Genomic DNA, 24,955 nt, shown 5'->3' with positions numbered 1-24,955 from the left:
ACAAGGTGCATTCAACACAGAGTAGGGTTTCTTTCCCGGGATTCCCGCCATTTATTCCCTACGAGAAAAATCCCGGGAAATCCCGCATTTCAATAATAATTTATCATGTCAGGTTTTGTTTCTATTATTTATTATACGAAAAGTTGCATCTTGAAGACTCACTTAAGAGAGAAATTTTGAGGTTTCGTGCTGCATATTATTACCTGTTTTACAAGTCTCTACTTGTTAGTTCATGTAATATCTATGTATTGTGTTACTGTAGCGCATCATTGAACAGCAGAGCACTCGCTGAAAGTAAATATCACTCGTCGCACTTTATTTTTTTATTTCATCTTTAGAAATAAAATAGTATTTTTTTCGTAATCATTAAAACTCCCAATGAAACGCTTTATTTTACTTTCATCTTATAATGTAGGAGAACATAAATTAATTGAGCCTGACGTGTCCGTATGGGTGAGATTGGCCCTACACTTTTAGTTACTTACTAGAAAATAAATTAAATTATTCAAATTTATGATATTCTTGTATGAGATCTTTTATTCATATAAAATTCTATTTTACTATCTCACCCCGGGAAAAGAAATTATTTTTCCCGTAATCCCGCTGGAGGCAAATTTCCCGGGAAATGAGAAACCCTAACACAGAGAGATTACAATCTTATTACTTGTTGGCAATGCAACACCTGGGCGATCTGCCTAGGGCAGTGTTTCTCAACCTCTAACGAATCGTCGCCCCCCTTCTAAGAAGTATCGCCCCCTTCACTACAAAATTCCGATGCCGAGGGACAAGGCTAGCCTAATTCGTACTGCAGTGAATAGACTAGTGACTAGTATAATGTTATTTGTTTAATTATTGTACGATATAACGAATAAAATATCTAATTCTTCTTAATATAATGTTTTACTACATCGCTCAGAAAATTGTTTTTCGCCCCCCAAAATATAAATTGTTACTAATCGCTATCTCAACATGAAAAAACGCCCACATGGGGGCGATATCGCCCCCATTGAGAAACACTGGCCTAGGGGATGCCTTTCCGTGAGGTCTTTTTAAGGGAAACTGGCCCCTATTTAGGCGTTACAGACGTGGAAAAAACCCAGAAAACTCCACGTGGCCAGCCACAAACCCACGACCGAACTCCTAGCGCCAATCTTATTACACTACCTAATGTTAGATGAGAGAAAATTGTTTATTTAACAAACGCTTGTTATAAATAACAAGCAGAAAAGTAATATAATCAGGAATATGTAAATTTTATAAATTTACTTTTGAAGATCTGAAAGAAAACTGAAAATCTCCCCCCTCATTTGTAACGAATCGTTCGAATAGTAGTCGTCTCGCCCAGTGCGCATGATCTGCGGTGACGACGTTTCGAACGAAACTAACGAAGTTCACGAAGGAAAGAGTTAGTTCACTTCGTTAAGAAAATGGCGGCCGACGATATCGATGTTTCTAAATCTACTCGAGTGTTTAAATTGTGAATTAAATGGTGAAATGATCGAAATAACTGTCCACCCGAAGCAATCTAAGAAAAATATTTCGGATAAGGCTGCACTAGCAACATTCGTATCTTCGATTTTAGAAACGTCCATTTAGTTATAAACGAATCGTTCGAAAAGTCTAACGAAATAAGATTAACGATGACGTTATTCTCGTTTAACTCGTTCGACTTTACGAACGTAACCTATATAACCAATTGAACACGTGTCCATCCGTCCGCGTAACGGTATGCCAAAAACGGACACTACAGGCGCCCTAGCGATGATTTTAAATTAACGATATATTCCTATTACAAATAAAAATAATTTATTATTGATATGAATTTATTATTTATACCACGGAATGGTATAAATAATTATTATATGCCTTGATCCTTGTTTACAAATAATTATTATGCCTTGATCCGCACGTTTACAACATCCCGTGATTCAGCGAACGGCGCGCATTGACTCACGGGAAATTTGTTGAAAAAAATGGCGGATACATTTAAAATCGAGGTTTACAAGCGAAGGTAAATAAACAAATTAAACTATTTTAAAGTTTTACAGAATGTTTAATAAGTAGAAATGTAGATCCGTATGACGCAATTGAGACTTTAACAGAGCTGTAGAGCATTTTGATAGGAACAAAAGTCAAAGGAACCGTGTCTCTTGGGAATTTGTAAAGAGCGCCCACTAGGGGGCGTTCCGGGCTACTACAGTAGTTTAATATGAAACAAATTCTTGATTAATACATCAGCTGTATTTAAGAAATTTGTGACTATAGTTTCAGTACTATAATTTACATTAAAGTTCTTTAAAATTTTTAAGGACTAAATGTAGTTAAAACTTATATATTCAGATTATCACTAGTTACAAAATTATTACAACTGCATGGGGCTATTTTTAGTTGGAATACACCATTACATCTTATCTACAGATAGTGTAAATAGTAGTCTATAGCCAGTATGTAGTCCTGGTAGTAAGATTTTATAGAAAACAAAAAACACAGACTTTAGCAAAATATTTATTTTGCTAAATATGCTGATATATCAGCCCTGGGAAATTTTATAACAACAAAATTGCTTTGAAAACTTAATCAATTTCAATAATTTAAGCTTGTGTAATCATTTAATTAATTTCTAGATGTTTAATGAATGTTGTCTTCATCCTATAAAATCATATCTACATGAAAAAACTTCTAGTCTAAAAATTGATAATTTTGATAACCATAATATTTATTACAGTAATTTAATAAATATTTAGACATATTAAATTTTTTAAACTAGAATTTACAAAACTTTATGTATTATTTAATGGAGGAGAGATTTTTATTTTTATTTTTGAAAATAAATATTTAAAAAACACACAAAGTTTTGCTACAAAGTGCTTTTAGAATTTAACATTGAAAAATATATACTTTCCCTATTAAATTGTATTATTATTTTGATGGTAATATTAGATTTGAAATATATAACAACAAAAAATATCGTTTGTAAAAAGTTTTATAAAACTTTTTGAAGAATCCCCACGCAGCAACTATACATAATAAAGTAACTTTTTATAAAATTCATATTAATACAGTATATTCCCAATAAATATTAAATTTTCAGGTAGGGCACATACATTGTTTCTTCAAGCTTCAAGTAGTTCTCCTACAAGAAAAAAACATTAGTAATTATCATTTTTGTTTCCTTCATATTTTGTTTTTTTAAGATTATTCATATAAATTTTTGAAATTGTAACAACAGAAACCAAATTCCAAAATATATCAATAAAATAGTTCTTTTCAAACTGAAGATAAAGCATAAAACTATTTCTTTAGATTTTTTTAAAATTCTTAAATTCTTAATATATAAATGTGCATATCTGGCAAGTAAAGCTATGTCTAGAAGCCTATAAAGAAAGATTGAAAGAGCTTTGTTTTTATCAATTATGTAACTCAATTTATTCAGTTTGTTACATTTTAAATTAAAGATACTTTCCAAGAGTTTAAAAATCTTTAATACCGGTGGACTTAGTACTTTTGAGCAACCTGAAAATGAGCATCACTTGCTCAAAAGTACTAAAATGCCAGCATTAAAGATTTTTAAACCTTAAAAAAGAAGTTTTATCTCTGGTTTACATGTATTTGTGAAGTAATGTAGTCCTTTTTAAAAATAGCACATACAGTATATAATTCACATTGGATTAACAAGAAGAAAACTGTTTAATTAATATATATATATATATATACTTTTGAAAGTATCTGATTATTTGTCTGCTACAGAAATTACAAGGGGAACTATCTAGAGCAGTCATAAGCTATCTGTAAACTGAGGTCGTAATGTGTGACCCTGTGATTTTGGAAACAATTTTATTTTTTGCATTGTGCCACTATTTGACTCTAATCGAGACAATATTCATGATGAAGAACATTCAAACTAAACTTAACTAAAGTAAAGGATATAATAAATTATATATTACTAATTTGCATATCATTAGTGTAAATTTTAGTACCTAGTGTACTGGCAATTTTGGACTATGTTGATATTTGCGGGCTAAGTCTGCAACTTCAAAATGGAAAAATGGATGTGGTCTGCTAAAAAGCATAAGTTCACTTCAAACTGCATCTAGTAAATGTTGCTCATCACTGATGAAGCATGCTCCAAAGAGATCTGACAAATTTAACTTTTACAAAGAAACTAATAATATGGTTTAAACTTAAAGTTACTAAAGTGACATCCCTGGTGATCCCTGGAAAATAGAACCAATGTTTTTGCGTAATAAACAATCATAACAGAACTCTGTTTGCAAATATCAATTTCCAGCAAATACATTTATAAGAACAAATATTTTCAGTATACTGTATTTCATAAGCCTACATCAAGTTTCTAATCTATCTATAGCTTCCAATCTGATAACATTTGAAATTATAGTATAACTATAATTTCAAATGTTAAATTATAAAACTTATACTGATAAAGAATAAATAGAACATCATGCTTGAAATGATCACAGTTTTAAGTCTAAGTTTGTTGAACTAATATAGGAAACACTGTTAGAGTTAGCTTTACATAGTTAAACATTCGAAGGATTACTGACGATTTGACTTGCCTTACAGAAGTGGGTGAAATTCGTGCAATTAATTTTATCGGCAATTTTGTCATGAATTTATTGAAAACATATTGTTTAATATACTGAAATAAGAAAAAATAGCCACGAAGTCCATGAAAGGTTAGTTAAAACAAAATACATGGTTAAGATGCATGATTATTTAAAAAAACAGGATTTTGAGAATAATCATGCAGACAATCAGTAACAGACAAAACAGCAAGATACAACTAACATACACTAGTAAAAAATAAGCATAGATAACTCATTTTGTCAAAAGTTAAAATGATGAAAACAATCAAATAGATATGGCAATGATTCTGACAACCAATCAACAAAAGTTATCAATATTAACATAAAAATCTCAACATAAAAATTAACATAAAAATGTATTTCTAGAAAATACATTTATTAAGAACAAATGTTTTCAGTATATTTCATAAGCCTACATCAAGTTTCTAATCTTACTTCCAATCTGATAATATTTGAAATTGGAAATGTGACACAGGCTTATGAAATATGCCAAAAACATTTGTGTTCTTAATAAATTTGCTTGCTAGAAATGCAAGGATGGCATTGAGAATTTCTTGTTAATCAGTTTCAGATTTTTTCATCAGTTTTATCAATATTAATCTGTAAATTTGTGGAAAATTGTAAATATGAAAAATTTATCATTACACTTATAAGTAGTTTAATAAAAATTTATGCCCTACAGTTCTTATTAATTCTTTTGAAAATTACTATTTTAAAAGATATTATAAGAAACTGATAGAGTAAAAATATGAAGCTGAAAGTTTTGTTTCTTCTTAATCTGTTGCTTTCTCTCTAAATTTAATATATTATTTTTATAAACTCAAGTAACTGCTTATAATTTTTATAAAATCATCCACACTCTTGGAATAAAATTAATATTCATAAAAAATAAGTAGCATATAAAATATCAAATAAATTATTTGATGTTAACCCATTAAAGTCTAGGGGTACGATAATGTACCAGTATACGTAAGTAGATATTTCACGATTTGTCATATTTCACAAACTTCTCTGCAAAATTTCTACAGAGTTTTTATTTTAGGACTTACTTTATCTGTCATGGCAGCAGTTTAATTCTTTTCATTTGGCAGTAAATCAAACGTAAAAAAAGTAGTGATCTTCTTAACATGAATTTCAGACAATGTTAAGTTTATATATTTTTAAAATCTTTATTTTATTATTTAATAATTGGGATCTATGAACCTAGTTTGTTCACAACCTATACTTTGAAAGAATTTTTAATAAGTTTTAGTTAATTAAGCCTTTTTTCATTGAGAAAGTCAAGACAATCTTGATAGTACATTTCTCAACTATTCAGCTTTTCCACTACCATGTATATACATGTTAGTTTGGTGTTTCGTTAGTGCAAAACTTAAATTTTTTCAAATTTAAATTAATTTCTATTCAAATTTTGGATTATTTTAATCTAATATTAATTTATGGAATGATTAAGCTGAATCATGTGCACAACAGACCTTTTAGGTAAAGGTATTTGGGCCTAAAAGGTCAAAAACCCTACCACCTATACGGGATCATCGAGGTAAATCCGGAAAAATCACTATATAATGAAAAAAAAATAAAGAGAAATTTCAATATATTCTTGTGAATTACAAAATGAAATTATTCTATGTAACATCTGTTGGTTTCCATGAGCTGGAGAAGGTCATGAAAATCAAGAGGCTACATAGAAATGGCTGCAAGTGCATTTGACCTGCTCCTTATCCATGTACACCATCACCTCTGTGATGGAAGCCTTTAGAGCATCACTGGTATTGTGATGCTTCACATTTTCCTTTGCATCAATCAAGCCCCACACACGGCCAGTTTTTGACCATTAGCCACCAGTATGCTACAGATATTTGACCACCTCTATCAATGCTGATCACGAGTAAATTCATAGCCTAACCCAGGGGTGGACAACAGTTTTCACCCCCAGGCCAAATTGGAAAGAAAACTTTTTTCACAGGCTGAACCAGAGGCTGCCCTAGGACGATTTTTAGGTGGTGAGAGATCTCATTGTGGTGGTGTCACTCCCATACAGACTAAATTGTACATAAAGATTACATATGCATTTTTCACATTATCATGCTTTATCAACATTCTACGCTGTACTTAAGAGATTTGTAATGGAGCATTAACTCTAAATGCACAGTAAGTTGTTGACCTTTTTTTTTTTAGGCGTCAGAATTTTTCATCGAGCTATTCGGACTTCAGTAGCTAATACTGAAAGATTAATCACGGCCACATATATTCATTAGGCAGGCCAGATCCAGCCCATGGGCCATATGTTGGCTATGCCTGGCCTAACCTAACCCATGAGAGCCTTCTGGTGTTTCTTATGACAGGGTAAAAAAAGTCCATAAAAATATTTGATATATATATATATATATTTATTCAAATCAAGCCGCCCCGTAGATAACAGGTGCTTTTGTTCAAGGTTAAATTTTAGTGTCGTCATAAAATATAATTTGCAAATTAAAATGAAATTAATTTTAAAAAATTTTTCTTATTTAGTATATAAATCTATACTAATATTATAAAGAGGTAATGTTTGTAAGTAAGAAGTTTGGATGTAGCAGTTAATCTCCGAAACTACTCATCTGATTTCAAAAATTCTTTCACCAATATTTAGAATGGAACTTCAGGGTGGACATAGGCTGTATATTATTCCGTTAAACATTCACATAAATTAAAAGATATCTAGGTTAAGGCTTTTATGTCCAATAGATGGCGCTACAAGTACGACTCCTTAAGTTTGCTTTTCTGTGAGACATTATGCTTTTCTGTGAAAATGAACTAAAGCAGATCATCTTCTATCTATCTATATAAATATAAATGTAATGTTCGTTTGTTCCTACTGATTCCTTTGAAATTTTGACACAACGCTGCATTTGAATAAGCATGTGTTTTTATATAATATAGGTGTCGAAATTCCCCTCACTGAAGGGAGATGGTTAGGTTTAAGGCTTACGGTAAAGAACTTGGCTTCTATTATACTATTTTAAATGCGGGTTTTTGCATTTTTGATTGCGTTTTAATAGGGTACGTCAAGAGAATGTACACTAAGAAGAAATTTTTCGAAAAATTCCCCCACGGGGAAGTGTTATACATTTATAATAGATTCATTTTGAGCCACAACAACGCATGGCGGGGTCTACTAGTACATTATATATGTGTGTATATAAAAATTAATTTAAATATTCATATTTAAATTAATAATGTTCGTGCATCTCTTTATTTAAATTTCCTTCTGGTTCTGTCATCAATTAAAACAATGATGTAAGTTTACAAAAAAAATACCATGGGGTGGATTTGGTCTAGTTTAGTTAGTTAAGTTATGACAATGCAACATTTGGGCCATCTGCCTAAAGGGGATGCCTTTTGGGAGGTCTTTTTAAGGGTAACTGGTCCCTATTTAGGCATTACAGACATGGAGAAAATGCAGAAAACTCCAGGTGGCCAGCCCATTCTGAAGAGGTGCTGCAAACCCAGGACTGAACTCCATGTTCAGGGAACAGAACCATTTGGTCACTGGTAGGCCTGGGATGGATTTAATACTATTTGTTGGTTTTAGCTTAAAAACAAGCTTTAAAAAAATAAACTAAAGATCTAGAAATGTTTAAAAAAATTATCTATAGAGTATAATAAAAATAAAGATGAGAATAATATATATATGCTCTTTCCTTATATTAAAGATTTATTCAAATAGTATAAAAATAAATTTAAAGATTACAGGATTATATTAACTGCTAAGTTAAAAAATAAAATTAAAACTAGCAAAACAAAAAAAAAATGATGATGAGAAGAAGCAGGAATAGTTTATAAATTAAATGCACATGTATAAATCCTGTTAATTGAATAGGTGAAATAGGGAGACGGCTGAAAATTAGAATCCATTATCATGAAGCAGTGATTAGACTAAATTATAACCACAATCACCATGGTTTAAGCATTATGGAGGAATATGGATGTTCCATTGATAAAAATAGTCTTAAAATCCTCTATAAAGAAAAACATATGTATTTGTGTAAATTTAAAGAACATGTGGCAATTGTATATGCAAATAATACTATTAATTTAAATAATGGAATGGAAATAGAAGGTGTTTGGTGGGATATTGTCCAAGATAAAAGCTCATGTAAAATGAATGTCTGTTAATTGATGGTGTACGAACAGGAAATTTGTAAAAGAAATGATAAAAGGTTGGTTGAAAGTTTGTATTAATAATATAGTTTTGTAAACTCTAAAAGATTGTATTTTTGTTTTATAGCCTAAAGAGGGGTGATAATATTTGTATAAAAAAAATCACATGAAATGCATAGCTTGTTTTTTTGAAAAATAAATGAGTGTTTTTCTGTTAGAGTATCCTTGGTGTAAATTCTTTGTCTCTGATAAAAAGTGGATAAGGGGAAAAAATAAAAACAACATTTCTAGATTTTTAGTTTTATTGTTTTTAAGCTAAAACCAACAAGCAATTATTTATTGTGACATCATCACAATGCCAGCTGCAATTTTTAATCATATTTTTAATTTATTTAATTTAAAATATATGCTCATTATCTACAATTAGTAGTGGCTTGCCCTGTACATCCTTTAACAATAGAGTCGTGCCAGTCTTCTATTAACTCTTTTCAGGGAAAAATTTTTGAATTAAAATAATGTGACTTCTGGTTTGCATTGAACATTTATATATAGTTAATTGGGGCCTTAAGGTTTCCATATCTGGTCTCATCTTTCATCTATCTATCTAACACTATTCTCGAGATTTAGGAAAGACAGATGGACATTGGGAATTTATAGGTCTACAATTTTTTCAAATTGCAGCCCAACAAATGGTATAAGTATCATTTTAAGATTAATGATATGGGAATAAAGGCCCATTCATAATGAAAATTAAGCATAAACATAAAACCTTGTACATATATTATTTAATGCAGCCATTCACAGTGAGTTATGTAAGGGTAACCTTAAACTCAATCATAAGACATTGACATAAATAATAACATTAACATAAATAAATAGCTTTGAGTTTGCAAACTCCAAGCTAACAAACTTTAACAAGAGTTTGTAACAAAAATTACAAACTACAATGTTTATGCTTTTTACATGATTTAAAACAAGAAACAATTGTAATGGTTTTGGAATTTCCACCGATAAATTTTTCTCTGGTTTAATGGATGAATCCTCATCATCTGTTGTTTGCACTTTCAAGTTTTCTGATGCAAAACATCTAGCATGCATGCTTCAGCATTATTTATATGAATAATCTGTACAGCTATATCATCAGCTGTCCAATCACTATATTAAAATAAATTATACAAGGTCTGTTCAAAAAGTATCGGACCTTATTTTTTTCCGCGTAAACCAATGATGCGAGAGAGGCCTCCTTCGGTGGAGTTGTGGAGGGGAGACCTTATTTTTTTCCGCGTAAACCAATGATGCGAGAGAGGCCTCCTTCGGTGGAGTTGTGGAGGGGACAGTCATGCACAGCCCTGAATTTTTTCCCGCCTGCAGAAAGCGTCAGTCGTTGGCAATCGGCGTATGAGTGAGGTCATGTAGTGCGCTCTCGTCGGATTTCACTAAGCTGGAAAATGACTGAACAACGTGAGCAGCGATATTACATCAAATTTTGCCAAAAACCTTGGCGATACCCGAGTGTAAACCATTCGCAAGATTCAGCAGGCTTTCGGGGACGATCCTCGAGGCCAAAAAAAGCGCGGCAGGTCCGCAGCAATATCAAAGGTCATGTTGACAGTTTTTTCGACTCTCGTGGGGTGGTGTGTCGTGAGTACGCACCACAAGGCCAAACCATCGCAAAGGAGTACTACCAGGAGGTCCTTCGTCGTCTTTCCGATACAGTGCGATGCAAACGATGGGATCTGTGGTCGATCAAAACTTGGCAGCTCCATCGTGATAACGCATCCGCCCATTCTGCGCATCTGATTCGGGCTTTCGTCGCCAAACACAATACTCCTGTGGTTCGTCACGCTCCGTACTCTCTCCACATGGCTCCGTGTGACCTTTGGCTATTTCTCAAGCTGAAAATGCCGCTAAAAGGAACCCAAATTTAGTCGAGAGAAGACATCGTGCGAAATGCGACGGACCGGCTGATAACCATTCCAAAAGATGCGTTCCAGCAGTGTTTCCAGCAATGGCAGAAACGCTGGGAGAAGTGTATACATTACCAAGGAGACTACTTTGAAGGGGATTAGGGTTTTGTACCTCAAAGTCAATAAATTTATTTTTGCCGACCAAAGGTCCGATACTTTTTGAACAGACCTTGTATATGAATTTTATTTTTAAAGTGCATTATCGGCCACTCTAGAAATTTGGACACCTGAGTGCATGCATGCACTGCACAGCTATTAGAACCAGCCCTGCCCACACGAAGCTGTCAAGGTGATTGCACTTCTATCCTTGTTCTTCTCAGCCAACAACTGGCAATTCCTGAGAACAAAAGAATGGTATTGCAGGTCCCCATGATTGATTGTATACATCTCCTTGACCATTTTTTTTTATGAGGTCACTCATGATCCCTGCACCATCCTGATTGATTTTCTCCTTCAATTTGGCTATGAATTAGTGTTTAATTCATTATGATCATAATGCTTACTATGAGTTGCCCTGTCAGAAGTCAAATTCTCCTTGTTGTCAGACTGCCTGAACTTCTTGCCTATGTATGAACTTGTGTCTTCTTGTTGCCAAACCATGCCACAATTTGTGAGGATGATTTTCTGGCATAAAGCAATTCCAGTATAATTCTTTGGTCATATTCTCATATGTCCGAGCAAGTCTCAATTGTTGACTGTTCAATGCTTTCTTCTTAAGTGACTTGATGTATGCACTTTTATCAACAGTCTTATCTTCAAGACTGCCTAAGATTGCTTATGAAGAAATTCCAGATTTACCTTAAATTAATGACCCTGTACAATATGCAAATCATTAGTAGTATATAAAATAAAATATTATACTCCAAAGAAATTTAGTTTGTTTTCTTATAAACCATTTGTTCAGAAAATATTTATTCAAAGTCAATGTTATTTTGACATCCTCAGAGATATTCATATAGCCCATGCTCATATACTATACATATCTCTATATGTGTGTTTGTTTATTATATTGTTATAATCATTCTTTTTATTTCATATTGACAGTAACTGAAATAGCTTCCTTACTGGAAGATAATGATCTTAATTTAGACAAGCTCTATATAGCAGTTATGAAGAGTCAGAGTCGGAAATAAAATCTTTTTACGGAAGTCTGAAGTTGGAGTCAATTTTAAAAAAATACTGACTTGGGAGTCAGGAGTTGTGTATTTTTCCAACGACTTCCCATTCCTGCTATATAGAGCCACCTGATGAGTGAATTGTCTGGTGTAGATTCTACTGATGAGGATGATTGAACTTTAAATATGCTGAAAATATTTTTATCTAGCTTCTTAATGTAATTATACATAATGGATGGGTTCTAAGTAGATCCAGTATACCACAGCTTGAATTCAAGAGAAATAGTTTGACAGAAAGAACAATTATACTTGGTATCATGTTCAAAATTATTATAAAATATGCTAAATTCAAAGAATCATCTTTTAAGAGAACAAAAACATTTCTGAATAATATATTTTGGTACCTAAATTTTACATTTTTCTAATAATTTCAAATAGTCTAAACCAGCAGTTGGCAACCTGTGGTCTGTGGAGAAATTTGGACATTGATCAACTGAAAGTTATGCAAAGTATTACGAAAGAAATGCAAAATGCTTAGTTGCTTTTTTCACTCATTGGGGTTTTTTATTCGAATCTAAATCCAAATACGAAGCGACTTATCAATAAATAATGAATAATAAACAATATTGTGAGCGCAATTGTCGTCCTTTGTGGAAAGCGCTAAGAATCCATAAATTTATTTCAAACAAGCAGCAATGAACTGTAGGCTGGCATTAATATGTTATAATTAAACAAGAGAGTTTCATATTAATATAGTAAAATTGAACTTTAATGATCATTAAAGTTCTTTGTCTCTGATAAAAAGTGAATAAAAGGAAAAAATAAAAACAACATTTTTATAAATAATTAAAAAATAAAAACAACAATAAAATAATTTTAGAAATATAAAATATTTCTAAAATTTTCTAAAATATTCTTTCTCCAGATTTTGTAGCGTTTAAAACAGTTAATGATAGTGGTCCGTGGGATTCAAAATTGTGAGTTTAGTGGTCTGTGAGACCAGAAAGGTTGCCGACCGCTGGTTTAAATGATCTATTACGGATTATCAAAAGGATCCAGGTACTCTCTTGATATTTTGAAATTCAGTGCAAAAACAGTACAATCTCTGATTATATTTGATATAATCAATTGAATAACTCAGTAGAACTAACATATAACCATTCCAGGTTTAAAAGTAAAGTAATTAATTCACAGATTAATGATACACTTTCGTGGTTAGTCTGTAAACTAATACAGACTAACCAAGAAAGTGTATCATTAATCTGTGGTTTTCAATATTTTAAGCCTTTTCACACTCACTAATCAAACGAAAAAAGAATAATAGGCTTTTTTCATCATCATACATGCAACTTGCAACTTTTTCAATCCTCATACTTGAGGATTGAAAAAGTTCATATTTTATTGCAATTTACATTTTCATCATAAATTGTAAAATCATTTATTTTGGCAATAAATATTTTTTTTTATAAAATAGGCCAATTTTTTTTTAACTACTACTTATTATGGAATACTCCTTCCAAACAACTTTTTGACCATCCTTAAAATGAAATAAAATACTTATAATATTTGTTTAAATATTATTATTAAGCATAAATACTATAAGTACTGTGCATATAAATAAAAACAAAAAACAATGAAACTACTGAAAACCAATCACTCTGGAACCCAGCAGTATATTTATGTACAACTAAAACTTAAAATTGTAACAAATGTTAAACTATTTAAATGGGTGTAATTAATTTGTTAATGAAGGAGACTTATATGAACTTTTAAGAAAAAAAATTCCAGTTTTAATTTGCTAACTAGTTACAATTAATTCCTGAAATAGTAGAGAAATGTAATTTAATTGACCTCATTATGGAGATTCATCATTGCATCATATTAATTCAACAAAAGTGATATAAAAAATATTTTCATTCTTACTATTGTTATGTATCTCACTATAAATCAAAATTATTAACCAAATGTAAGAGCAACAAACAAAAGAATTAACTCTTATTAAATAATCTAAATCATTGCTTGATTACAATAGAAACTTATGAAAAAATTGTAGGAAACAAAAATTTCTAAGTTTATTTTAAATTATGTTCATAGCAAAAATTATAATTAAGTGTCTAGTTTATATTTAAACTGATTCAATTTTGAAACTTTTTTAAGCTTTCCTCATATATGAGCTTTTATTTAAGAATAATTTACTTTCTACAGAAAAATTTTCTGTATTATCTTCATTATCTTGTTTGGATAAGAGAAAATTTAAATTTAACAATAATTATTATAAAATACATTTTGGCATGTATAATAATGATATACCAGTAGTTCAAAATAGGTAATTAATTTCAAAACTTATAAAGTTTTGTAATAATCTTGAATTTACTAAGTATATAGTACTTGATTATCTGTTTAAATAGAATTATAAGTGATTTTTCAATACAACTTCAGAAAAGATTACTTTAAATTTATCTAAACACTCTCAGCTTTGTTTCTAATCTTTTATTCTTTATTCTTTTTACATATCTTACACAGTCAGAGTTTTAATAATATTCCAGGAAATTTTTTTACAGTTATGAAAAGTTTTACTGTTTTAATAATATAAAAATACAAAAATATAACAATCAGCATTATAAATGCTGCATATATAGCTGTATTTTAAACCTTGTAATTTATGAAAGCTTAATTCAATTTAATGAAGCATTTGATTAATACTAATTATTATTGTTATTTTACATTTATTTATTTCTGATTTGATAGAGAAATAAATACTATACTTTTCACTTTATATGACACACTGTTAAATAGGATGCATCACATTTTCCATGAAAACTTTTTTTGAAGGATTTGAAAATCTTTACAGTATGAAATATATTGAATACTGTACATAATACCAATTTTCAAATAAATTTTAGCCACAAAAACATGCATCATATAAGGTTAAAAATAAAGTAAATAATTATGTAATTTTCTAAAATATACAGTCGACCCCTATAACACTGTTGATAATTCCATTTTATATGAATTCCATGTTGTATGAGTCACTTAGATTTTACAAATACATGAGCTGTTCACAATCCGGCACACGTATTTGTAAAATCTAAGTGACTCATACAACATGGAATTCGCATAAAACAGAATTATAAACAGTGTTATAGGGGGATTGACTATATATATTAAATATAAAAAAGTATAAAATCAATGAAAGATAATACAAAATGAATTCATACAAAATACAATATTTTCAGCCACAATATTGTAATAACAGATTTCATATCACATAGAAAATAATTACATATAGAATTGGCATTACTTATTACATCATCATTTTACTTAATTGTTAACTTAGTGTAAATATACAATATATAAATATAACTATCAGAGACAAAACTATTTCAGAAAATAATTTTCTCAGATGAAACAGCTGTCATATTTAGATAAAGCTTATTTACATTTCTATCATAAGGAAGAAACCAGAATTATCCTCTAAATATTAAAGTGAATTAAAAAAAATGAATTTATAATTAAAACTTTATTTATATTATCTTCTAAATATGAGTAAATACCTGTAATTTCTTCCCTAACTGACCACACACTATTGTGAGTGGAAAAAATAGACATACTAAAAATAGTGTGTCATATAGTTAATAGTTGCTTCTAAATCAGAACTAATTTCTATAATCATTTTAGAGTATTAAATTTAAATGTGAATCTGATTGCACAAAAGCATATGATTTACAGCCATTTATGTCATTTCAGATATAATTAGATAGATTTTTAAAAATTAAAAGCAAAATATCAGGTGGTAAAAAAATTAATTAAAAAAAATTCAACATTTAAAAGAACAGTAATTTTCAACATATTAAATTATTAATTCTGATTAATTATGAAACTTAGAAAATTTAAAAAATTAAACAAGATTATGCTAACATCAAATGTTTATAGTCCAAAACAATGTTTAGGGCATTATATAAAAATTGAAAAATAATTTGATGAGATACAGTTTTTAGGATTTTAAGATAATTAATTTAAAAAAAAATGTATTAATTTTTTTATTCTATTATAAAAATGAAAATACATTTCATTTATTTAATTCTGAAAAAAATTATATAATTGTTAATGGTTAAAGGTATCAATAGTTAAATTTTTTATCAATAATTAATATTAAAATAGGAATTCAAATAAATATATAAAGTATTTAAGTTATTTCATGCAACATGCACTGAAAATTTTATAAAAATAAATACCAGCTATACAAATCTTTCATTCTGGCTGAAGATAATTGATTTTACACTGGAAAAGAAAATATTTCAAACATTTGTTTAGTCTTTAAACATGGGATATTTGATATTTATATGCTTGCTTTACCAATTATACATCTATAAATTTTTTAAATTTCATTATAGACTTTTTATATGGATACCTGAGGAGTATTTTGATTACTGTTGATATGATTTGATGTGGAGGGAGATATTTCATCTTCATTAATGCAAAGATCAGTATCAGAATCATCATCCTTCTTATTATTATCCTATCATACAATAAAACACAGTAATTTAAATTAACATTAATTATATGTAATTTATGATTTCAATTATTATACTATGAATTACACTATCTCTTATTAATATCTAAATACTTGCTGATGTACTATCAATCAATATTTAATAAGAACTGAAATTTAGAAAAGTTTATAATACTAGTTGATAAAATATATACATATAAAAATCTATTAATATGACAAAAGTAACTGATCAGTATGACAATAGAAGGCAGAGTGTAAAACTGGTCATGTCTATCTCATACATTTCTGTATTCTGAAAATCTCTTTCGATATTTTAATTGTAAAGGTTTAAAAACAATCCAAAAATATCAACAGACTTGATGGCAGTTAGGAGGGGGCAAGCCATATACAATTTGAGTAATCTATGATTAAGATTGCATTTCCTAATGTAACTTCCAGATTGTGAAGAGAAATTCAAATCAGGATATAAATTTACTCAAAATACACAGTCAAAATACTATAAATTAATGATCAGCATCTGGATACAATTACTACATGTTATAGAGAGATGTCAGCACAGCAACTCTTACTGGAGTTTGTAGTATTTACAACACCCATTGTTTTAAGATTGATTAACTTCAGTAATGATACCTGTATGCCTAACAATCTGTAGGCACAAAAGTATAACTCAAAGTTAATCTTAAACAATGCATCTGTAGCTACTACAAACTGCAAAAAAAGTTGTGCTAACATGTCTCTATAACAACTATCTTATAATCAATCATTTAAAGAAGAGTCCATTTAAAACATAATTGCTAATTTAATACTTCATGACACTCAAACACTTTCATGATTCTAAAAATCAACGATTAGAATGATTCTCAACATACTTTTCTATGGAGAAAATCAAAATTCTGCTTTTTCCTCTCTAAATGTCAAAAAAATAGATTATTATAGAGATGTTAGTTGACATTTTAGGGAAGATTACAACATATTCAAGGAATGCATTAAGTTATATATTTTTGAAACTAGATTATGACAATAAAACCTTCCATCCAATAGTTTTATTAAAAAGATTAAAAATATTTTAAAATTCAAAAGCTTTTCAATACTTTTGTTCATCTTGTGACAAAATAATGAATTATTGCTACATATGTAAACATTAAGCCTGATAGTTATATTAAAGCCAAATGACCTGATTTAATCTGGCAATTGTTAGAATTATTGACATATATTCTCAAATTGAAGATACCCTATATTTTAATGATTCTAAGTCAAACTATTGCTAAGTAAATTAGTTAACTTTTAGCTATAAATAAATTTAATTTAAAATGTACTGTACATTCAAACTGAAAAAATAAGTAAATAATATACTGGTAGTAAAAAAAATATAAACATTCTCTTTATCATCCATTGTTTCTATTAGCTTCTCTTTATAACCCATTTATATAAGATATATAGTGGTGTTCCTCTGCATTTCCTACCTTTGATAAATCACATTTTATAATTTTTATGATTATTTTTTCAATATGTGATTGTGATATTTACACTCATCATTGATGTTGGCAAACAGGAAATTCCTTAATGCACAAAAACAAGAAGAAATTTCTTGTTTGCCAACATCAATGATGAGTGTAAACATCACAATCATACACTGAAACTTGTGCATCTTGTATGTTATTTTTTCAATAGTTTTATTTTCTTAATTTAGAATATCTCCTTATTAAATTAAAAAAAAAATTATGAAAACATTTAAATAACTATTTAATCATAAAATTTCTTTTTTGAAGATAAATTTTTGTATTATTATTATTAAAAGAATTCAATATTAATAACCCAGACTCATTGTCAGCTGTGTATTGCTTAACTATAGCATTACAGAGACATTCAAGCAGCCTTAGAAATGGTTATCTTTGCAACAGTCTAAACAGCTTTGAAAACGTGTTTTCCACATAGTCAGCTGAAAAAATAATGCAGTAGTTAAGCAATATATTAAAAGAATTTCTTATATATTCAGTTTTTAACAGTCAGATTTAATTAATATGAAGTCATATGATTTGCTTTATACATAATTATATATTTATACCTGTTTTATTAATTGCATTATTTACAGCATTTATTGTTTTGTAATTCTCAGATATATCAGATGTTTTTGAAAAGAAAATGTATGATAAAAAGTGAATTTTTAACAATAATAATTGTTTTTAATAATACTAATAAATGTTATGTCTTCTAATAAGTCATTACTTTTTTGTATGTTTATTTAAATAAAAATGTCATTGAATATTTTAAATTATTGATATTGCATAATATCATCAACCTGATTTGTGTGCAATATCAGTTAGCTTAAACACAGATTTTATAGACAATGTTACGTTTTGTATAAATCTGTCATATTTTACAAACAAAAATTTTGATATACAATCAAATGCTGCATAACATCTGTTTAGACATCTAAATGCACATATGCCTGTGGTTACACAAGATTATATTTACGATATCAGACAACAAGTAGTTTGGATCATTGTGAGAAGGGACATTGACCTAATCTTGTAAAAAGGTATGGCTGGTATAGTGGAAAAGCTTGTTAAGGACTTAGCAACATTGATCTCATGTCTCTTGTGTATAAAGCAGCTGCAGCTGCAGTGCCAAGTATTAATGTTTACCATATATCTAGCATTGCCAAGTCATTTGCCTAGATTTAAAATAATTGTTATATAATAATTAAAAAACTTATTACTACATGGTAATAATTACATAATAAACATTTTAATTAATACTAATAAATTAATATTAATACTAATAAATTGGCTATCTTGGTTATTAGTCAATACATAATATTGATACATATCCCATATAACTTTGCTAAGTGTGTACAGTATATGATGATGTTTGGACATCCAAATTGCATAATGTCCTATTTTGCAGAACATATGATGGATGTTAAGTGACATAACTGTATAACAAATAATAATAGTATATTTAAAACTCAAAGAATACTCACTTGAGATAGTTGCTCCGTACTCGTTAATATTCTTGCTAAAGGCAAACAACAAGAAGGCAAAGTTTCCATTAGAGTTGGTCGACTATGAGTTAACAATGGTTTCATAAACCTTATTTTTAGTCAAAGAAGTTTATTTTCATAGAAATATCAGTGCTTATTTAAGAAAATAGTTATTCAATGATTATTATTTATGATCGTCAAAACAAAAAGAAATAGACAAGAGACTCCATATTAAATGTAAATAATAAAAATTACTTCCAGTGAATCAAGATATAACTTGCAAATCAATACAGATACTTTCTAGTGTTAAATTAGAATAATAACTAACTAAAAAAAACTGAATTTATGTAATTTACTTTGAAATAGTATCTTCAAGAATAGAAATGTCAATTGTAAAATAACAATGAGAATAATGCTCTAATGCAATTGCATATTTGCATAATTTTAATTGTTTTTAATTAAATAATTTCTTTGTATATAAAGTTAAATAAAAATAATTTGTATGTTAAAGTTATTCTAATTTAAAACTAACAACTTTACAATAATATACAAAAAATAAAGAATTTTAATAAACTTTAATTATGTTTAAATTGCAAAATTCTTGAATAAACCTTATACAGTGGTACCTCAGGATACGAAATTAATTTGTTCCGAAACTGAGATCGTATCATGAAAATGTCGTAAGGTGAATCATTTTTCCCCATACAATTACATGTAAAACCAAATAATTCGTTCCAACACCAAAACACAGTCAAATTAAAGCTAAGCAGTGCATTAAAAATATATATATAGTAAGGAAAACACTGAAAAATGCATTTTTTAGTTCTGAATATATAAATAACCATAATAGAATAATAATTGATTAAAAAAATGTAGTTTTATTTGCACTTTAACTTTGAGATAGACGACGGTGAAGGTGTAAACTGGTGGCGGAAGAGGGAGAAGGGAAATGATACTAAAAACTTAACTTACATAACATAATGTAACAATAACTTAAAAATAACTTATAAAACAACACTAATTTTTTTATTATTAATTTTTCTTTTTTAATTTTTATTCACTGCTTTTTGTTTTATTTCCTTCACTTCCACCAGCACTTTCACTGGATAGAGGTCGCTTGGTAAAATATCTATCCAAAGAGGTTTGGCTTGGCCTACTTTTTAAAATGTTTCTAAAATGACTTAGGCAAATGTCATTACTCCGAGCAGCAATATGGTCAGTGTGAACCTTTTTGGAATGTTTCTTTTCAATAAAATCAGTCACTTTCTGATAATACCTCAAGATTTCCTTTATCGAGCGAGATCCTTCCACGACGAAGCAAACACGCGGACTGAGACCAATGAATAGAAGTGAATAAAAAGTGACGCTGTGAACTAATGTAACGTCGTATGGTGAGTTTTTGTTCGTATCGTGGAACAAAAATATGTTCGAATTTCATGTCGTATCCTGAAAATTTCGTATGCTGGGGCGTTCGTATCCTGAAGTACCACTGTATTCCATTCAAACTTTTATTCCTGGATAATCCTAATTTATTCTATGTAACCAAATTGAAACTGATGCCTATCTTTCCTGGATATTATTGAGTCAGTAGAGATACAATAATGAGAAGAACATAAGACATTTTTAATAAATTTTGTTCATAATAAATTTCCAATAAGTTCAAAATCATCAATGCAATTTTCCAATATTCAATTTAGATGTAAAAGATAAGAAATTTTATTACAAGTTTTAAAGAATAATTTGACAATCAATTTTTTTAATGACTCAGACATACTGACATTGAAAAAGATTTTAACATTCTTACAATCATCATGATATTACTGGTGTAGAATTCAATAAATATTAAATTTTTGGAATGGGCGTTCACTTACAAGCATTCCAATGCATGGAAACCTGATGACGACCGTTAAAAACAGAAGAAAACATTCGTTTTGAAGAGAATTATTGCTGGTTTTAGGTAATTATTTATTATTTATTTTAACATTCTTGTTCTTAATGATGTTATTTGAGAATAAAAATGAAGATAAATAAAAAACAAAATTAAGCTTTTTTTAATAACAATAAAAAAACATTAATTTTGCAATTACTCAAAAATTTACATTTACTTTAATTTAAAAACAAATATAAATAGAAAGGATACATAACATCAAAGTTAGACCACTTTCTCACCAACCATGCTTTTTCAAACTTCTCTGGTTTTTGATTTGTATTTTGTCCTTGTGTCTATAATATAATTTATTAATTTAAAAAATATTAATAGTTATAAACTAAATATCATTTTTACATTAAAATATCATTTTTTAAAATGAAATAAATAATTCTTATAGTTAAAAATATTCAAATTAATAAATAAACTCAAACTAACAAAGTATTCAAAACAATCTAGTCAATTTCAAATACTAAATTTTCTAATAAAATATATAATTTTTGTATTTATATGTAGTTACAGGATTTTAATATAACGATACTATATTACTGTAACATAAGTGTTGTGAATTATATTATTCAATAAATTAAATTAACACTAGTAAAATTCAAATAGCTAAATTTCTATTTTTAAGAATAAAAAAAATCCCTACAAAATACTAAGCTCAATTTAAATTTCTTAATATAATTTATAGCAAGATACTTTCATATTATAGCAATATAGTCTGGTAAAAATTATTGGCTAGTTTTCATGATTGGCTTTGAATTCAAATATGTTAATTTAGTAACATTAAATAATCCAAAAAAGTCCAACAGTTTTGGTTATTTGATTACTAACAAACTTTATTTTTCTTACTTTTTTAGGTGATCCAAATTGCACCATTTCTCTTTCATCTTCGATTCCTATTCTGCATAAGAAAAAATATATGCATTTAAAAGTGTTAAAATTTTTTAAATGAACATAAGAAATTAAATAGCTTATGTCAGTGTTTCCCAACCTTTTTGGATTGGCAACATAAATTGAATTTAATAAAATTCCTGCAACACATCATAATTTTTAAGATAAAAATGTTTAAAATTGCTAAGTTTTCACAGAGAATTATATAATGAGATATTGTTTAGAAGGTATCTATAAATAGCATATTGACTAAGCAGATAAAAATGTTTAAAATTTATAAGTTTTCACAGAGAATTATATAATGAGATATTGTTTAGAAGGTATCTATAAATAGCATATTGACTAAGCAAACAAACTATGCTACTTCAAATGAGTGCGAGTGGCAGATCAATACTCAATATAGATAAATCGATACAAATTGGTTTAAAGTTGTAACGAAGCTCCATATCTAAAAGTTTCGCTTACTCTTAATTGCAATTTCAGGATATCTAAAACAGGTTATTTCCTACCAGTTCAATCCGGAAAGAGTTTTATTTCCTGATTTCGGCTATTCGATGTTCTAACGGATATAAAAAGAGAGAGAAAAGAAAGAAAGCCAAGCAATTCGATGAGGATCATTAAACGAGACACGCTCAACGAATAGGTGACTGTAGCGGTTACAATCAAACTTTTCTTTTTTATTGCTAAACTTAACAGAACAGAAATACAGAAAGAATTTGACGTTTCGATCTGGTTCCTTGCCTTCCTATTATTACTTAGGAACAGTACCGTAAATATGAGGAAGGAGGGGAAAAAATTGGAAATTTGATGGTGCGTGAAGGACTATCTCTTTGTATTTAGATTTACAATTTTTTTTTGTTGTATATTTAAGAAATTTATAATATCATGCTTTGAAAATTATGATTGTCTAATTTGTCATTAGATGACTATCAGAAGAACCACTTGATCTGAACTCCAAACACAGAATGGTCTTCAGATTTTAGACTTTTATAAAGAAAATATAATGTGAAAATGATTTATTTTGGTAATTAATGAAGATTTTGATCTTATTCATAGATTTTTATGGCTTTCGGAGAAGGATAGGATTTTATATTTGTAAATGGTAGTGCCCTTACTTTACATCTCTCAAGCGCTGGATTTTATAAATGTTTTTATTTAATATATTATAAATTTTAAAAATTTAATTGGAATTCCTGGACAAATAAATAAATTCAAACCCTATCTACAGTTTTAAAAATAATAAATTTTTTCTTTATTTTTGTAAATTATCATATTGTTTATAAAGAAAGTGATATTTTACATAAGTTGAATTTAATTTGAAGATCCTAATTTCATTTTTTTAAAAGATGTTTTATTGAGTTTAAAACAAGACTTTATGCATTTATTATTTACTCAAAGTAAAATTTGAACGTGATGAATTTATGTTTTGTTAAACATATAAAATTTCAATTTATCATTAAATCTAACAAAGTTTATTACGATGTGTCTCAAAACATATTAAATTGAAAATACTTTAAAAAAAACTAAAAATTTAATCAATTTGCTTAAATATAATTAAAATTAATTTAGTTTACAATTGAATTTATTAATTTAGATCAGTTTGGTGAGAGTTTTTCTGTTATTTTCGCAGAGAATCAAATTACATGTAAGCAAGAACAAATTAGCGTATTACCGAATCTAAAATTTAATGAACTATTTTAATATATATATATAATTTAGTGCTAAAGATATTCTAGAAGAAAATTTATCGAAAATCATAATGTTTAATTCATTTATGGGCCCACGCATTGATTTTATAGCTAAGGAATGTAGTTTTATAACTAGTTTAAAAATGCACATGTAATTTTATTTCGAGCACCTTGTAAACAAGTTGTGATTTAAATGTTACATATAGATATCAAATGATTAATATACTTTAATGTTGTTCTTTTTATAAAAACTACAAATATATATCCGTATACGAATGTCTACGTTGCAGTACATATAAAAATTTAATGCGACTTTAACAAGTTCTTCATCGAATATAAGAGAAATGCTACACCTGTTTGCCTGATGGATTAATATTTAAAAAATTATTAATTAACTATTTGTTTACGTTTACGTCAGCTGAATAGTCTAAGTTCACACGATTAAAATTAATTTTTTTATTTCAGTGATAAGGTAAGGAACTGTTTTCATTAGAAACTGGCTTATTTCATAAAATAAAAATATACATTTATTATTTTCATGTGAAAACACGTTATTAAAAGTTATTATTTTGATTTTTTAAATGTTTTCTAATAATTTTATTATATTCAGAGCTGGATTTGCATATAAGTTAAACGAGTTATGAATTTATAGCTTAGACCTCACATTTTTACATGTATTATTTGGTGGAGGGGAAGGGCCTGTTATATGTCATAATTTAAGGCCACAAGTTTAAATCCAGCTTTGATTTAATAATATTTAGTTTTTCTCATATATGAGAAAAACTAAATATATATAATACATAACACTTGATATAAAGTTTAACTTAATACATAACACTTGATATAAAGTTTAACAAGCTTCTTTAGCTCTTATAAGTATGCACAGTGACTTGTATTTTTGAATTGTTTAAATTAACTCGATTCGTTTTAAGATTTCTTAAGCGATACTGTGATATTTAAGAAATAAATCTTGTCATTATTTTCCTGAAATTGTTTTTAAAATAATAAGACTATTCTTTCTTTATATATTTTCAATTACAGAAATGCAATATTTTTCTTTCTTATAATGAATTATTTTGTAAAATATATCACGAAACAATAAAATTGACACTTAAGAA

The 24,955-nt window shown here is 28.3% G+C and overlaps 1 protein-coding gene across 2 annotated transcripts; it reads right to left on the bottom strand.

Moving 5' to 3' along the window:
- Window positions 1-2,967: 2,967 nt before the first annotated feature.
- On the bottom strand, window positions 2,968-22,177 carry LOC111621243 (sodium/hydrogen exchanger 6-like). Of its 2 annotated transcripts, XM_023363324.1 has the most exons (6): window positions 22,108-22,176; window positions 21,466-21,548; window positions 19,326-19,434; window positions 16,241-16,348; window positions 16,065-16,110; window positions 2,968-3,133 (listed from the first exon to the last, which is right to left on the bottom strand). In XM_023363324.1, the coding sequence occupies exons 1-5, from the start codon at window positions 22,132-22,134 to the stop codon at window positions 16,081-16,083; spliced, it is 357 nt and encodes a 118-aa protein (XP_023219092.1). In that variant the 5' UTR covers window positions 22,135-22,176; the 3' UTR covers window positions 2,968-3,133; window positions 16,065-16,080. The 2 variants fall into 2 exon arrangements, with proteins under 2 accessions (XP_023219092.1, XP_023219091.1); XM_023363323.1 differs by lacking the exon at window positions 16,065-16,110 and having other exon boundaries at window positions 22,108-22,177.
- Window positions 22,178-24,955: the final 2,778 nt, after the last annotated feature.

The sequence above is a fragment of the Centruroides sculpturatus genome, unplaced genomic scaffold, assembly GCF_000671375.1.
Source record: "Centruroides sculpturatus isolate CEXI.00-Female unplaced genomic scaffold, Cexi_2.0 scaffold283, whole genome shotgun sequence".
Lineage (NCBI taxonomy): Eukaryota > Metazoa > Arthropoda > Arachnida > Scorpiones > Buthidae > Centruroides > Centruroides sculpturatus.
Note: the sequence above shows the minus strand (reverse complement) of the source record. Positions and strands in the feature narration are given on the sequence as shown.

Bases quoted from the DNA above. Each gene is read 5' to 3' on its own strand.
- LOC111621243 (XM_023363323.1), bottom strand. From the start codon at position 22,134: ATGGTGCAATTTGGATCACCTAAAAAA. The intron at 21,549-22,107 runs GTAAGAAAAATA...ATTATATTATAG, and splicing joins AATTTGGATCACCTAAAAAA to ACACAAGGACAAAATACAAA. The intron at 19,435-21,465 runs GTATCCTTTCTA...ACTAAAAATAAG, and splicing joins TGGTCTAACTTTGATGTTAT to GTTTATGAAACCATTGTTAA.